The sequence below is a fragment of the Passer domesticus genome, chromosome 21 (assembly GCF_036417665.1).
Source record: "Passer domesticus isolate bPasDom1 chromosome 21, bPasDom1.hap1, whole genome shotgun sequence".
NCBI lineage: Eukaryota > Metazoa > Chordata > Aves > Passeriformes > Passeridae > Passer > Passer domesticus.
Genome location: NC_087494.1, coordinates 160,774 through 175,000, shown reverse-complemented (window position 1 = coordinate 175,000; position 14,227 = coordinate 160,774). Strand labels below are relative to the sequence as shown.

General features: G+C 63.7%; 3 protein-coding genes and 1 long non-coding RNA gene across 10 annotated transcripts in view; 2 read left to right on the top strand and 2 right to left on the bottom strand.

Moving 5' to 3' along the window:
• The window catches only part of GTPBP3 (GTP binding protein 3, mitochondrial), a 4,958-nt gene extending 1,920 nt beyond the window's left edge, over positions 1-3,038 (top strand). Inside the window, exons 4-9 of one of the 2 annotated variants that reach the window (XM_064396385.1) lie at positions 6-208; positions 305-377; positions 704-847; positions 1,136-1,301; positions 1,374-1,643; positions 1,915-3,038. In XM_064396385.1, coding sequence (XP_064252455.1) covers positions 6-208; positions 305-377; positions 704-847; positions 1,136-1,301; positions 1,374-1,643; positions 1,915-2,149 — 1,091 coding nt within the window. In that variant the 3' untranslated portion in view covers positions 2,150-3,038. The remainder of the gene's footprint in view (positions 1-5; positions 209-304; positions 378-703; positions 848-1,135; positions 1,302-1,373; positions 1,644-1,914) is intronic. The other variant, XM_064396387.1, reaches the window with a different exon arrangement.
• Positions 3,027-6,497, bottom strand: PLVAP (plasmalemma vesicle associated protein). 4 transcript variants are annotated; one of them, XM_064396383.1, is made up of 6 exons: positions 5,981-6,494; positions 5,278-5,356; positions 4,461-5,053; positions 4,050-4,170; positions 3,751-3,829; positions 3,451-3,661 (listed from the first exon to the last, which is right to left on the bottom strand). In XM_064396383.1, the coding sequence occupies exons 1-6, from the start codon at positions 6,356-6,358 to the stop codon at positions 3,655-3,657; spliced, it is 1,257 nt and encodes a 418-aa protein (XP_064252453.1). In that variant the 5' UTR covers positions 6,359-6,494; the 3' UTR covers positions 3,451-3,654. The 4 variants fall into 4 exon arrangements, with proteins under 4 accessions (XP_064252451.1, XP_064252453.1, XP_064252454.1 ...); XM_064396384.1 differs by having other exon boundaries at positions 3,751-3,826; XM_064396381.1 differs by having other exon boundaries at positions 3,027-3,661; positions 3,751-4,170; positions 5,981-6,497.
• On the top strand, positions 6,143-7,179 carry LOC135284724 (uncharacterized). The gene is made up of 3 exons (XR_010349918.1): positions 6,143-6,277; positions 6,481-6,663; positions 6,774-7,179. It is a non-coding gene; the product is annotated as an uncharacterized LOC135284724 (long non-coding RNA).
• Positions 6,449-13,762, bottom strand: LOC135284723 (ciliary rootlet coiled-coil protein 2-like). Of its 3 annotated transcripts, none has more exons than XM_064396388.1 (6): positions 13,691-13,759; positions 11,788-13,135; positions 10,461-10,557; positions 10,241-10,373; positions 9,815-9,898; positions 6,449-6,557 (listed from the first exon to the last, which is right to left on the bottom strand). In XM_064396388.1, the coding sequence occupies exons 2-6, from the start codon at positions 12,391-12,393 to the stop codon at positions 6,461-6,463; spliced, it is 1,017 nt and encodes a 338-aa protein (XP_064252458.1). In that variant the 5' UTR covers positions 12,394-13,135; positions 13,691-13,759; the 3' UTR covers positions 6,449-6,460. The 3 variants fall into 3 exon arrangements, with proteins under 3 accessions (XP_064252458.1, XP_064252459.1, XP_064252460.1); XM_064396389.1 differs by lacking the exon at positions 6,449-6,557 and adding an exon at positions 8,566-9,424 and having other exon boundaries at positions 13,670-13,762; XM_064396390.1 differs by lacking the exon at positions 6,449-6,557 and adding an exon at positions 8,566-9,424 and having other exon boundaries at positions 9,833-9,898; positions 13,670-13,762.
• Positions 13,763-14,227: the final 465 nt, after the last annotated feature.

Here is a 14,227-nt window from a genome sequence, read left to right as displayed (position 1 = left end):
CCCAGGCCGTTTGCCGGGGCTGCGTCCGGCCGAGCCAGGCGAGTTCACGCGCCGGGCGTTTGCCCACGGCAAGCTGGACCTGACGGCGGCCGAGGGCCTGCGGGACCTGATCGGGGCCGAGACGGAGGCGCAGCGGCGCCAGGCGCTCCGGCAGCTCGAGGGGGACCTGGGCCGGCTCTACCAGCGCTGGAGCCACGCCCTCACCCAGGTGGGGTCACCTGCGGGGCCACCGAGCCCTCCCGGGTGGCCACCGAGCCCTCCTGGGTGGCCAGCAGCTCAGGGGTGACTCCCATCCCAATGGCAGGCGCTCGCCCACCTGGAGGCCTACATTGACTTCAGCGAGGATGACAATGTGGAGGAAGAGGTTTTGGCCCAAGGTGAGCCCCTGCTGCCCCCACGTCATGGCTGTGTCCCCATGGTGTCACTCTGGCAATGGAGACGTCCAGGGGGGCTTGTCCCATCCAGCCACTCCAGGTCCTTGTTTGTCCCCCTGGCTGGGATATGGGGCCTCTTCCTGATGTTTTTATCCCAGATATAGGGATCAGGACCCGGGGTCTCTCCTGGTGTTTTTCCCCAACCTGGGGCTCAGGCCCCACTCTCCCCAGCCGACCTGACCCTGCCGTGTCCCCGCTGTCCTCAGCTGGGCTGTCTCTGCTGTGTCCCCGCTGTCCCCAGCCGGGCTGACCCCGCTGTGTCCCCGCAGTGGCTGTCACCGTGCGGGCGCTGCTGCAGGAGCTCCAGGGCCACCTGCGGGACGGGCGTCGGGGGGAGCTGCTGCGGGGGGGGGTCCGGGCCGTCATCGCCGGCCCCCCCAACGTGGGCAAGAGCAGCCTGCTCAACCTGCTCTGTGAGTGGGCCATGGGGGCAGACGGGAGCCATTCCTGCTGTCCCCAGGCCATCATGGCACCTGGGGTGGGGACCAGGTGTGGAGGGGTTGGGACAATGCTCAGAATTCCAGAGGGAACCATTCCTGATGTCCCCAGGCCATCATGTCACCCATGGTGGGGACTGGATGTGGAGGGCCCAGGATAATCCCCAAACCCCCCGGACCATTCCCGCTGTCCCCAGGTCACCCACGGGCGTGGAGGGGTTGGGATAATCCCCAAAGCTCCTGGACCATTCCCGCTGTCCCCAGGTCGGCGCCCGGCCGCCATCGTGTCCCCCACGGCGGGCACCACCCGGGACGTGCTGGAGGTGGCCCTGGACATTGGGGGGTACCCGCTGGTGCTCAGTGACACCGCGGGGCTGCGCCAGGCCACCGACCCCGTGGAGCGCGAGGGCGTGGCCCGGGCACGGGCCCGGTGAGTCTTGGGGGTTTTGGGGGGGGTTTGGGGTGTCAGTCCGGATGGTGACATAACCCCGTGTGTCCCCAGGTTGTGCCAGGCTGATCTGGTGCTGGCAGTGCTGGATGCCACCTCGGTGTCACCCACGCCGGTGGCTCTGGGGGCGGCGCTGGCGGCGCTGGAGCCGCCCCCGGGCACCCCCTGCGTGCTGGTGCTCAACAAGGCCGACCTGCTGGGGGGGCACGGGGGGTCCCCGAGTGCCACCGGAGCCCAGGGACCCCCTGCCACCCTGCTGTCCTGCAAGACGGGCGAGGGGCTGGAGGCGCTGCTGGAGCTGCTGGCACAACAGCTGGCACAGCTGTGAGTCCGGGGGGTCCCAAACCCTCTTCCTGGTTTATGGGGATGGCTGATCCCCCTTCTCCATGGCTGATCCCTTTCACTTCCCAATCCCCTTTTCCCTTCCTGATCCCCTTTTCCATTCCTGATTCCTTTTCTGTTCCCAATCCCCTTTCCCGTTCCAAATCACTTCCCCATTCCTGATCCCTTTTCCATTCCATTCCCTTTCTCGTTCCTGTTCCCATTCCCATCCCATCCCATCCCATCCCATTCTATTCCCATTCCCACCCTCCAGGTGCGGGGATCCCCTCCTGGGCTCTCCCAGCCTGACTCAGAGCAGGCACAGCCGCCACCTCGGGGCGTGCGCGGCGGCCCTGGAGCGCTTTGGGGACCTTGGGGACAGTGGGGACCTGGCGGTGGCAGCCGAGCAGTTGCGGGTGGCACGGCGGGAGCTGGGCAGGATCACTGGGCACGTGGGCGCCGAGGATATCCTGGATATCATTTTTAGGGATTTTTGTGTGGGGAAGTGACAGTGGCACTCCCTGGGGTGTGGTGTCACCAGGATTAAACCGTGGTGCCTTTGGTGTTGTCCCCTCGCTGGTGGCCGTGTCTGGGAGTGTGTCCCAAGCCCCAAATGTGGGGAAAAAAAAACCCTGAGAAAAGTCCCAATTCCTGGCCAGGGGGACAAACCAGGAGCTGGACGGGAAAAGCCACCCCTGGTGTTCCCATTTGGGGTGTCCCCATCCCCAATGTGACATGGGGCACATCCCTATGCCCTCTAACCCCAAGGATCCAGCCTGAGGGGTTTGAGAACCCCAGGATCCATCCCAATCCATGGAATTCCCCCAAACCGTGGCAGATGTGGGCTCTTGCTGGTGCTCTGCCACCCCAAAAATGGTGGCATCTCCTGGGGACACCCCTGTGCCACCCCCCTGTGCCATCCCCTGGGCGGGAGCTCGGGAAGCACCTGGTGCTCCGAGATTATCCATGGAGGAATTCCAGGAAATCCTCTGGCAGTGCCTGAGGCCCCCCCGGACCTTCAGGGACAGTGAGATTTTTGTCACCCTTGTCACTTTTGTCACCACGGTGCCACCCTGGGGCTGGGCAGGAGGTGGGGGGGTGGTGGCATCGCTACCCAGGAGGTGGCAGTGCCCTTCTCCTGGCACAGACACAGCTTGGGGGACACTTGGGATGGGGAAAGGGACAAGGGACACTCCGGGAGGCCTTGGTGGCGCCTGGCGTGCGGGCAGGGACGGCGGGGCAGGAAAAGGATTTTCCACAGGAAACGCAGCCGTAAATCCCAGGAATAAATCCTGGGAATAAATTCCTGCCCCACTCCGGGGGGGCCCAGGGGGACAAGGACAGCCTGGTCCCTCATCCTTTGGGGACAAGGACATCCCTGTGCCTCGTCCTTGGGCATTTCCCACCCCTCTGTGCAGAGCTGGGATGGAATTCCCGCTCCCCATCCCAATTTTTCCATGGATTTCCATCCACACAAGTGGCGAGTTGTCCCCAGATTCAGGGCCGGGGAACAAGGACAGCGCTGTCCCTCATCCTCTGGGGACAAGGACATCCCTGTGCCTCATCCTCAGGCGTGTCCAACCCCTCTGTGTGGAATTCCCGCTCCCAAAATTCCCAATTTTTCCATGGATTTCCATCTGCAGGAGTGGCATGTTGTCCCCAAATTCAGGGCGGGAGGACAAGGGCAGCGCTGTCCTCCATCCTTTGAGGACAAGGACATCCCTGTCCTTTGGGTGTGCCCCACCCCTCTGTGTGGAATTCCCGCTCCCAAAATTCCCGATTTTCCCATGAATTTCCACCCACACGAGCAGCGAGTTGTCCCCAGATTTGGGGCCGGCTGTTGTCCCGCTCCAGCCGAGAGGCAGGGATACATCTGAGGGGACACACGGGGTGGGGTTGGGGACACGGGGACAAAGGGACAGAGGGAGGGTGGCCCTGGGGCAGGGGTTGCCATCCGTACTGCGGGAAGCACTTCCTGGGCGGCACTCCTGGTTTTCCATGGGATTTTCCAGCGTTATCCACTGTGGGAAAATGGGATCAGGGCGGGGGCACCTCCGGGAGCCCTGGGTGGCCTGGGGAGGGTGGCCTGGTGTCACCTCTGTCCCCTCACCTGGCGTTCTTCAGGGTGGCCGTGTACTGCTCCATCAGCTGCAGCATCTGCTGGAGCTCTGCCGGGTTCTGCATTCCTGCTGGATTGGGGTGGGACCCATGGGATGGGATCCAGGGGAGCAAGGGTGGATTTGGGATGGGATTGATGGGATTGGGATTGATGGGATTGGGGTGGGATTGGGATGGGATGGAATCCGTGGGATTGGGGTGGGATCCATGAATTGCGATGGGATTGATGGGATGGGCACCCAGGGGACATGGTGACCCCCCAGCGTGTCCCCAGTCCCCCCAGGGACTCACCCATGGTGCCCAGGGTGGCTGGGTTCTTCAGGAGCTCCATGTAGGTGCCCATGCCAGGGAAGGAGCCTGAGCGGGCGGTGCTGCCCGGCACCCGCGAGCCCGGCAGGTCCAGGTGGGACATCTGGGGGGACAGCGGGGGCACTGCTCAGGGGTGGCACCGCCCCCAGCAGGAAATTCCCACTTAAACAAAATCCAGGCGTCAGGAAGGAAAACCCTCGTGTAGAGGTGCCCGTGCCCATGTCCCTATGGGAGTCCCCATGGCCCCATGTCCCCATGGGAGTCCTCATGTCCCCATGTTCCCAACCCCGTGTCCCCAGTGCCCCAATGTCCTCTCCCCATGTCCCCATGTCCCTGTGTCCCCGTGTCCCCAGTGCCCCATGTCCCCAGTTCCCTGTGTCCCCGTGTCCCCACCTTGGTTCCCATGCAGACCCCGAGCTGCTGCCTCAGTGACTCCGCCGTCGCCGCTGCCTCCTTCCTCTTCTCCTCCAGCTCCTTCCCCACCTTCTCCTTCTCCGCCTGCATCCTCTTCCTCTCCTCCTCGCCGTCCTTCTCGCGCTTCTCCAGGCCCTGGATCCTCTTGTGCAGCTCCTGCGTGTCGCGGGAGCAGTTGTGGCGGCACTGCTGCACGCTCAGCTCACAGCTGCTCCTCCACACGAAGTGCGCGTCGCGCTCCTGCTGCCGCCGCAGCAGCCCCTCCACGCGGTCCCGGATCTGCCCCAGCTCCTTCTCGGCTTCTTTGCACTGGTATTGCTTGGCCAGCTCCGAAATCCTCAGGATTTTCTCGCTCACATCGCTCTGCAGGGAGCTGCAGCGGTGTTTCTGCACCTCCAGCTCCATCCTGCTCAGGTCGCCCTCGGTCCTGGCGCTCTGCAGGTCCTGCTGGCACCTGTCCCTCTCACGGGTGGCTTTGGCCAGCTCAGCCTGGCTCTGCCGCCCGCTGTCCTCCAGGCTTTTCTTGGATGAGCTGGCCTGGTCCAGCTGCCGCTGCAGCTGCAGCTTCTCGGCTTTAGGGGGAGTTGGGGGACAGGGTTTGGCTCTGGGGGATTTGGGATCTGGGGGTTTGGGTTCCCCCAGGTGCCACCCCGTGGCTTGCGGTGACTGGTGCAGGTCACGTGGGGGTGCTGGGGGTGCCCAGAAAGGTGGGGAGGGAGAGTTGGGGGTCCCCGAGGGGTGGGAAGGGGGTGCTGGGGGTGCCCAGGGGTTTTTTGGGGCTGGGGGTGTCTCTTACCATTGCAGGTGGTGTTGATGAGGGTGGTGATCACCTGGCACTCGGTCAGCCTCACCTGCCGGAACAGGAGCTCCCGCAGCTGCGCGGGAGGAAGAGGAGGAGGAGGAGGAGGAGAGGGGTCAGAACATCCCAAAAACACCCCCGGCACCATCCCAGTCCCCAGAGGTAACAGAGAGAGCCCAGGGGATGAGGAGGAAGAGGAGCGGGGTCAGAGGATCCCACAAACACCTTGAGAATGAGACACCAGGGCTTGGAGAGGAGAAGGAGAAGGAGAAGAAGAAGGAGAAGGAGGAAGAGGAGGAGAGGGGTCAGAGAATCCCAAAAGGACCCCCCAGCATCTCCTTGTGGGCTCTGGGAGAGGTCTGGGGGAATGGGAGGAAGAGGAGGAGGAGAGGGGTCAGAACACCCCAAAAACTCCCCCAGCATCATCCCGGTCCCCACAAGCCTCAGAGAGAGCCCGGGGGATGAGGAGGAAGAGGAGAGGGGTCAGAACATCCTGAAAGGATCCCCAGGCACCCCTTCAGGAACTCTGGGAGAGCTGCAGGTAGGAAGAAGAGGAGAAGGAAGAGAACCCCAAGATTGGAGACCCCTTGACCAAAACCCCCTGGCACTTTCTGGGCTCCCCTCGCCGCCACCACCCCAAGGGACAAGCAGGCGACATCAGCATCACCTGCCAGCGGTGCCACCCTCCCCCGGGAGTCACCTGCGGGATGCTGCTAGAGGCCTGGCTGCTGTTACACTTCTCCAGCTCCCTCTGCACCTTCAGCGCCATCCCCTGCAGCTTGTCCTTGTCCTTCAGGGTGGCGTTGAGCGCGCGGCTCAGGTTGGCGTTGGTGGCGCTCAGGGTGACAATCCTGCGGTAGTGGCTCTGCACCTGCTCCTCCAGGAGCCTCAGGTGGGTGTCAGTGCCCGCCTGGGCGTTCCCGTACACCATGAAGAGCACGAGCCCCAGGATGATCAGGAATTGGATCAGCGAGGTGAAAAGGAAAATGTATTTGAGGTAAAAACCGCAATCGCGCTTCGGCATCGCCTCCTTGTGCTCCAGCCCGAACTTGGCCATGGCGAAGCTGCTCTTCTCCATCCTCGCCGCCGCTCTGGCCGCCCCACCCCGCCGGGACCGCGCTTTTCAGGGGGGCCGCACTGGGGCGGGGCTGCTCCCGACGCCGTGTTTATATCCCAGGATTTAATATTTCCTCCTGCCAGGCTCCTTCCTGCCGTGCCGGATGCTCCCGGGGACCCGCCGGGTTATCAGGGCACAGCTTCTGCTGGCATTGTTGTTCCTGAAGTGTGGAAGGGGAAAAAATAAATGGGATTTCATTCCCTCCATCCCATTTTAGTGCCCGGCGCACCCCTGGAAGTGTCTGCCCCGAAATTCCCACTCCCGGGGTGAGAATTGCAGGGAATTCAATCCCGCTGGGTGATCAGGGCGCTGGGATTGTTGTTCCTGGAGTGGAGGGGGAAAAAAATGGGCTTTCGTTCCCTCCATCCCCTTTTAGTGCCCCTGGAATTGTCTCCTGCCCCAAAATTCCCATTCTCAGCGTGGAAATTCCAGGGAATTCGATCCCACCGGGTGATCAGAGCACAGCATCTGCTGGGATTGTTGTTTCTGGAGTGGAGATGGAGAAAAAAAGTGTGATTCCATTCCTTGCAACCCATTTTGGTGCCCAGCGCATCCCTGGAATTGCCTCCTGCTCCAAAATCATGGGATTCAATTCCTCCGATCCCCATTTTGGTGCCCGGTGCCCTGGAATTGCCTGGAATTGTTTGGAATTATTTGGAATTGCCTCCCACCCCAAAACTCCCACCTCTGGCACCGGAATTGCCGCGCTGATCCCGCCGGGAGTGCAGGGTGGGTCCCCGGGGGTGCCGGGGGCCCCCGAGGGTGGCACGGGGGTGGCACACGGGGACAGCTCGGGTGGCACCGAGCGAGGCGAGGCAGGGACGGGGACAGGGACCGGAGCAGCTCTGCCGTGGCTTCCCAGCATCCTTGGGTCCGCTTTGAAGCGGGTTTCCAGGAAAGTTGGATTTTCCTGCGGCCGCATCCTGTGCAAAGGGCAGCGACGCATCCGGCCCCCCCCCCTACTACGAGTCCCCCGACACGCCGGGAGAGGACAGAGGTGACATCCCGGTGTCCCCTGGGGCTCTCCCAGAGGCTCCCCGGGATCGGGGAGATCCTAAACCCCAAACCCGGGTGGGGCCCGAGCGGCATTCCCCGCCGGAATGGGGAGGGGAACTGGGAACGACTGCTCCTGAACTGGGAACAGAGTTCCCACGGTGTGGGGATGAGTTAATCAGGGCGGAGGGTTAATTGGGGCTGTTAATTTGGAAATGGGACGGGGGGGGGGGGGGGGGGGTGGAATCTGTGGGGTCCCGGGAGGCTGCAGGGAACCCTCGGGATGGGATCCGGGATGGGGCATCCCAAAGGTGACACCGGCGGCGCGGGGGTGGGGGTGGCAGTGTCCCCTCGGGAGGGTGGGGGTGGCAGTGCCCCCTCGGGGTGTCAGGGATGGCAGTGGCCCCCTCGGGGGGGTGGCAGTGTCCCCTCGGGAGGGTGGCAGTGTCCCCTCAGGGGGTGTCAGGGATGGCAGTGGCCCCCTCGGGGGGGTGGCAGTGTCTCCGCGGGTGACTCACTGTTATTTGCAGCTCAGGAAAAGGAAGCGGCGGTAGCTGAGAATGGCTCCGGCAGCGACACCGGCCGGGCCATCGCAGACACTTCCCTGTCCCCGAGGGACGCGGAGCAGCCAGGGCAGGAAACAGCCACCGGCCAGGGGTCAGCGCCCTGCGGGCCCCGCGGCCCGGCCCCCCAGAACTCCCCGAACCCCCCGGAACCCCCCGGGCGTCCTGCGGGGCTGGGGGATCACGACATCCCCGTGGGATGGGGACAGGGGGACAGTGGCCGCAGCAGGGCCTGGACACCCCCAGACACCCGGTTTGAGGTGGCACTGAGGGACAAAAGGGCCGTGTCACACCCCCACACCCCCCCCCTTCAACCATGACACCCCAAACTCCACCCTTTTCCCTGCGCTGGGTCCCCTCCATTACGCCAAGGTGACCCCAAGGCCACCCCAACCCCCAGGGACCTGCAGGGACCAGGACTGGGGTGGGGACACGGTGACAACCCCGGCTCTGCCATTCCCGGCTGGGCGGAGCCACCGTGGCAGCGATGTCCCCGTGCGGGGACAGACACCGGGGGTGGCTCCACGGCACGGGAGTGGCTCTGTGTCCCCCAGTCCCCCCTCGGGGTGTTTTGGGGTCCCTGGCAGAGCCGTTAGAATCCAGGATGGGAGAAATCCCTGGAGTTTGGGGAGGGGGCAGTTGGGGTCAGAGAGAGAGGGGACAGCGGGCTGGTGACACAGGGAGATGTCCCGGTGAGCAGTGCAGCTTTTATTGCCCAGTGTTTCCAAAATCCCCCAAATTCCCGCTGTTCCCGGGTTCTGGAGTGCTGTGGATATGGCCGGAGCCCCCAGAGGGGATTTCAGGGAAATCTGTGCCCAGGATGAGCCGAAACTGCCCCAAAAAAGTGGAGAAGGGACCCCTGTGTCCCCTGTCCAGCTGGGACACGGGATGGGGACACGGCAGGACAGGGACACGGGGTGGCAGCACTAAGGGGTCGGGGCGCAGTGGGATTGGGATGGGATCGGGATTGAGGTTGGGATCAGGACACAGGATGGGATCAGGACATGGGATGGGATTGGGACCCTGTGGGGCCAGGAATCACCATGGGATCAGGGATCAGTGGGATCAGGGATCAATGGAATCAAGAGGGTCAGGGATCAATGGAATCGGGGATCAATGGGGTCAATAGGATCAGGGATCACAGTGGGATCAGGGATCAGTGGGGTCTGTGATCAATGGGATCAGGGATCAATAGGATCAGGAATCTTGGTGGGATCAGGGATCGATGGGATCAATGGGATTAAGGATTGATGGGATCGGGTATCAATGGGGTCGGGTATCAATGGGATGCGGGGTCAATGGGATCAGGGATCAAGGGGATCAGTGGGATCAGGACCATCTCCCACCCCCACAGCTCCCGCGCTGCGCTGGATTCTCCGGGGCTGGGCCAGCCCCGCAGGTGGCAGCGCTGGGGACACTGCGACAACGGGGATGTGGCGCTCGCTGGGGAGGCTGCGGACCTCAGCCCTTCCTGCAAGGGTGGGGGGACGGGCAGTGAGTCCCGCACGGGCCCTGCTGCCCTGGGGACAATGGCAGTGACACCGCCGCTCCTTGCTGTGCCTCCTCCCGGGGCTGTCTCCTCCTCCCGGGATGTCCCCCCTTGCGGGACCTCCCAGTCCGTGGGCTGTGACACCTTCCCGGGATGTCCCTTTCCTGGATTGTTCCCCTCCCCGGGCTGTCCCCCCCTCCTCGGCTGTCCCCTCACTCTGTCCCCCCTCTCCGGATGTCCCCCCCTCCTCGTTCTGTCCCCTCGGTCTGTCCCCCCTTCCCCGTTCTGTCCTCTCACTCTGTCCCCCCTCTCCGGATGTCCCCCCTTCCCCGTTCTGTCCCCCCTCCCCGTTCTGTCCCCCCCCCGCAGTACCGGTGACCCGGGGGACACCTGCGCCCGCTGCCTCTGTCCCGGGCCCGCCGCCGCAGCGCCTCCAGCTCGGCCGCGTAGTCCCGGCTGCGGGGACAGCGGAGCCACGTCGGGGGGTGGCCCTGACCCGGGGTGGGGACACGGGGGGTACCCAAGGGGACGAGGGACAGGACAGGGGGTCGCCAAGGAGGGACAGGGACAGGAAAGGGCAGGAGGGGATTGCGGGGACACACGGTGGCCCCCATGAGGAGGGAGGGACAGGACAGGTTGTCACAAGAGTGGGGGGATGGCTGCTCTGGGGGTGGCCCACCCTAAGGAGGGTGACAAGGACCTGACAGGGGGATATCCCCGAGGGACAGAGAGATGTCACCGAAGGACAGGGGGATGTTCCCGAGGGATAGAGGGTGTCCCGGGGGACAGAGCCCTTACAGGCTGTCCTGCAGCTCCCGCTGTCGCCCCTCGCAGCGCTCCCGGCGCTCCCACAGCTCCCGCTGCTGCTCCAGCGCCTCCTGCAGCCGCCGCCGGAGCCCCTGCGCCTGCTCCGCGCCCCGCGCCACCTCCTCTGGGGACAGCGGCGACACCGGCTGGTCACGCCAGGACGGAGCGCAGCCCTCCCGGGCCGGGCTCCTGGCGCGGGGACAGAGCTCACCTTGCAGCGCCACTTTGGCACCGGCCAGCTCGGCCCGCTCCCGCCGCAGCGCCACCAGCTCGTTCCCCAGCGCGGTGACATTGGCCTCCAGCCTGGCCTGGGGACAGGGGATACGTGGGAACAGCGGTGGGCAGTGTCCACTCCCCCGACTCTTCATCCGCTGCCAGAGCCCTTCTGCTCCTCTGCCTCACTGTCCCCCCATGTCCTCAAGCTGTCCCCACGCTCCTGGTGGCCTTGGGTCCCCCTCACATCCTTCTCCCAAGGTGGGGACACGGATTTGGGGACAATCCCCCTGCCCTGGAGGGATGGCTCATCCTGAGGGTGGGGAGCACAGGAGAGCTCCAGGTCACCCATGTCCCCAAGTGTTCCCACGCTCCTGGTGGCCTTGGGTGCCTGTGCCCCTCCCATCACGTTCCTCAAAGGGTTGGGGACGGGGCTTTGGGGACAATCCCTCCTCTCTGAGGTGACACTCATCCTGGGTGTGACCTGTCCCAGCAGGCCGAGGTCACCCCGCGGGTGTCACCGCTGGTGCCAGGGAGGGGACAGGGGGACAGGAGCTCTCCAAGAGGCTGCCCAGCCCTGCCCAGCTCCCGGCGCCAGCCCCGGGAAACGGGGACATTTTCCAGCCTCTCCGGGCCATTGTTCAGCCGGATGAGCCCGAGAGGGGCGGCGGGACCCGGCTCTTCCTCCGGGCCCTTCCCCAGCTGCAACCGCAGCTAAAAATACTCGGGAAGGACAAACCGGGAGCTGCGGCCCCGGCACTGCCTCGGGACCCGGTAATTACCGGGATGGAGCCGGGAACAGCGGCCCCGCCGGGAGCGGGACGGAGCGGGGAGCAGCCGGGGCTCGTTTTTGAGGTGTCCCCTGCAGGGATGGGGCGACTTTGCTCCCCTAGAATGGAGCCAAGAGCATCCTGGGCTCGTTTTTGGGGTGTCCCTGTAGGGATATGACGGCTCTGCCCCCCCCGGGAGCATCCTGGGCTCATTTTTGGGGTGTCCCTGTAGGGATATGACGGCTCTGCCCCCTCGGGAGCATCCAGAGGTTGTTTTTGGGGTGTCCCCTGCAGGGAGGTGGCGGCTGTCTCCCCCAGGTGGCTGTGCCCGTGTCCCAGCTCACCATCCTGGCCGGAACGGGGAATTCCCGCAGGGACGGAGCAGCCCCCGGGCTTGGCTGCTGGCCAGGGAGGGAGGGACAGAAGACACTGCTGAGGGGACAGGGAGTGCTGTCCCCATCCTCTTTGCCACCCCAAAGTGACCGAACACCTTGTCCCCATTTCCTGGCCACCTATGGGGACAACGGATTTGTCCCCATCCCTCCGGCCACCTACCGCGCGCTCCCGGCAGGACACGAGGCTGGCATTGTCCCTGGCGCTGTCCCCTTGTGCCCGTGCCAGCTCTCGGCGCAGCGTGTCCCCGTCGCTCCGCAGCCGCTCCCGGTCCCGTTCCAGCTCCCCCAGGTGGGTCCCGAGCTCCCGGCTCTCGTTCGCTGCCCGCTCCCGGCAGCCCCGCAGCTGCCCCAGCACCTCGGAGCGCCACAGCGACACCGCCACCGCCACTGTCACCGCCGCCACCAGCACCAGCAGCGCCGTGCACAGCGCCAGCACCTTCAGCGTGGCCCTGGGCACCGCGGGGTCCATGCCGGAGGGGACAGAGGGGACAGGAATGGACAGGAGGGGACCAAAGGGGATAGGAGGGGACGGAGGGAACAGGAGAGGACAGTCGGACCTGCTCTGGCGGTGGCCGTGCCGGGATGTGGCGGTGGCGCTTCTGGTGACACTGTAATTGTTGCGCGTGGGCCGAGGTTTGTGGCAGGTCACGGCCCAGAATAGTTTTTGTTTGTGCTGGACAGGGGACAGCTCTGCCCCAGCTGCGAGGACATTAGCTGATGCATTATTGTATATTGCTCTGTATGTAAAATGGCCTTTTACCTCCATACACGTGGTCAGTTTGCAGGAGGCACTTGGCACTGTCAAACCAGACACAGCTGCCTGTGGGGGCACCTTGCATCTGGGAGGTATCCTGATCCGTGCGGAATTTCAGCAGGCAGCCGGCCACTCCGGGCCCTGGACACGAACGATGGCTTTTTCTCTGAGAAACAAAACTCACCAGGCCAGGTTCCTGATGTCAGGTTATATGTAGGTTCTTTTGGGCTGTTCATTTCTATAGTGCAGGATTCCTCTCCTACACAGGTGTCCGCATCTGGTGCTAGCCACAATGACTCCATTTGGCCTGGAACTTACCGTCTTTAGACCATCACTTTTTTTCCCAATTCACTCTGTGACCCCATGCCCTTTTTAAATGTATTCCACTGCAGTCTTAAAACTCTGCATTTTCAGGGAGTATCCGTTCTGATTCTCACCCTGAAAGTGTTCCAAAAACCCCTGATATAGCCTTTATAACCTCCTTAGAATACCCTAGAATGCCCAGAATGTGCTGAGAAGCCTTCTAGAATCCCTTACATATCCTTAGAAGTTGTGGAAAAACCTTGAGAAAAACCTGCTCAGCCTCCAAGGCCCAGCTGTTGCTCTCAAACCCTCTGATGTCTTCCCTACCTTTTTGCAGTGGGTCTTGTTGTCCTCTGAGGGTTCTGTCCTTGTCCTGCTGTGAGGGTTGTAGTCTTGTGCCAGCAGGAGGATTCCTGTCTGCTCTCGCTCTTAGGGTTGCTGGGTTGTGCTGCTGTTGGGGGAAAAGGCTGTTCTTTGGGCGGCTGGTTAGGGTGAGGCTAGGGCTAGGGTGAGAGGTGCTGCACCTGTGCCCTAACCCTACCTGGTACCCTGTGTCCTTTGCACCCCGAACCCTCAGTGGCAGCTCTCCACCTGTCAAGGCACCCCTGCCCACACGTCTGTGTGTCACCCTAAACCCCCCAACATTGTCCCTTAGCCCCCTAACCTCCACCGAGCACTCTCCACCCGGGTAGGGGTGGTTTTTAGGGTGACGTTAGGGCTGGTGTGAGGGCTGCTTCACCTCTCACCCTCAGGCACCCCCCACTTTGCCCCTCGAGGCACCCCCTGCCCCTCAGCCTCTTTGTGTCACCCCCGAGTTCCCCACTGCAGCCTCTCAGGGTCTCTGTGCCACCCTGGAGCCCCCCCTTTGCTCCTAAAGGCCCCTTCTCCCTCTCAGCTGCCCCCATGCTCTGTGCCACCCTCCAGCCCCCTCCCCTCAGCCCGCAGCCCCTGGTGACACCCCGCAGCCCACAGACGTTGTCCCTACCTGTTTTATTTGGGTGCTGACCTGCTGCCAGGGCTGCACTGTCCCCGCCTTCCAGCTCCCACGAGCTGCCGGATGCCTCGTGGAGTGAGGGGCAGGGCCGGGGATGGGAGAAGGGCGGGGAGAGAGCTGGGCATGGGCGGGAGCGGGAGGGGAAAAGAGCGGCGTGTTGGGGAGGGGGGGAGAAAGAAGGAACGCGGCAGGGCGGGAGGGGAGAGGGTGAGAGACGGGACAGGGGCGGGAGGGGGAGAGGAGAAGAACGGGCTAGGGAAGGGGGGGAGAGGGGCAGGGAGAGGGACGGGGCAGGGCGGGAAATTCGCCGAGGAGTGCCGGGAGAAGAAGGGGACACGGCAGAAGAAGGCTGAGGGGAGGAGAAGGCACCCCAAATCTCCCAGACAAATGTAGCAGCCAAATAAAACTGTAGTCAGCTTTAGAGTGCCAAAGTGAAACAAGGAACCCGGGCTGGTGAGTTTTGTTTCTCAGGGAAAAGCCCAGCATTGTTCAGCTGCCTTTGGCCCTGAGTGGCCGACTGTCTGCTGAAGTGCCGCACAGCACAGGATT

Bases quoted from the DNA above. Each gene is read 5' to 3' on its own strand.
- PLVAP (XM_064396381.1), bottom strand. From the start codon at position 6,358: ATGGAGAAGAGCAGCTTCGCCATGGCCAAGTTCGGGCTGGAGCACAAG. The intron at 5,357-5,980 runs GTGACTCCCGGG...CCTCCCGCGCAG, and splicing joins CCTCTAGCAGCATCCCGCAG to CTGCGGGAGCTCCTGTTCCG. The intron at 4,171-4,460 runs GTGGGGACACGG...CTGTCCCCCCAG, and splicing joins GGGTCTGCATGGGAACCAAG to ATGTCCCACCTGGACCTGCC.
- LOC135284723 (XM_064396388.1), bottom strand. From the start codon at position 12,393: ATGGAGGTAAAAGGCCATTTTACATACAGAGCAATATACAATAATGCA. The intron at 10,374-10,460 runs GTGAGCTCTGTC...CGCTGTCCCCAG, and splicing joins TGCCAAAGTGGCGCTGCAAG to AGGAGGTGGCGCGGGGCGCG. The intron at 9,899-10,240 runs GTAAGGGCTCTG...CTGTCCCCGCAG, and splicing joins CGGGAGCTGCAGGACAGCCT to CCGGGACTACGCGGCCGAGC.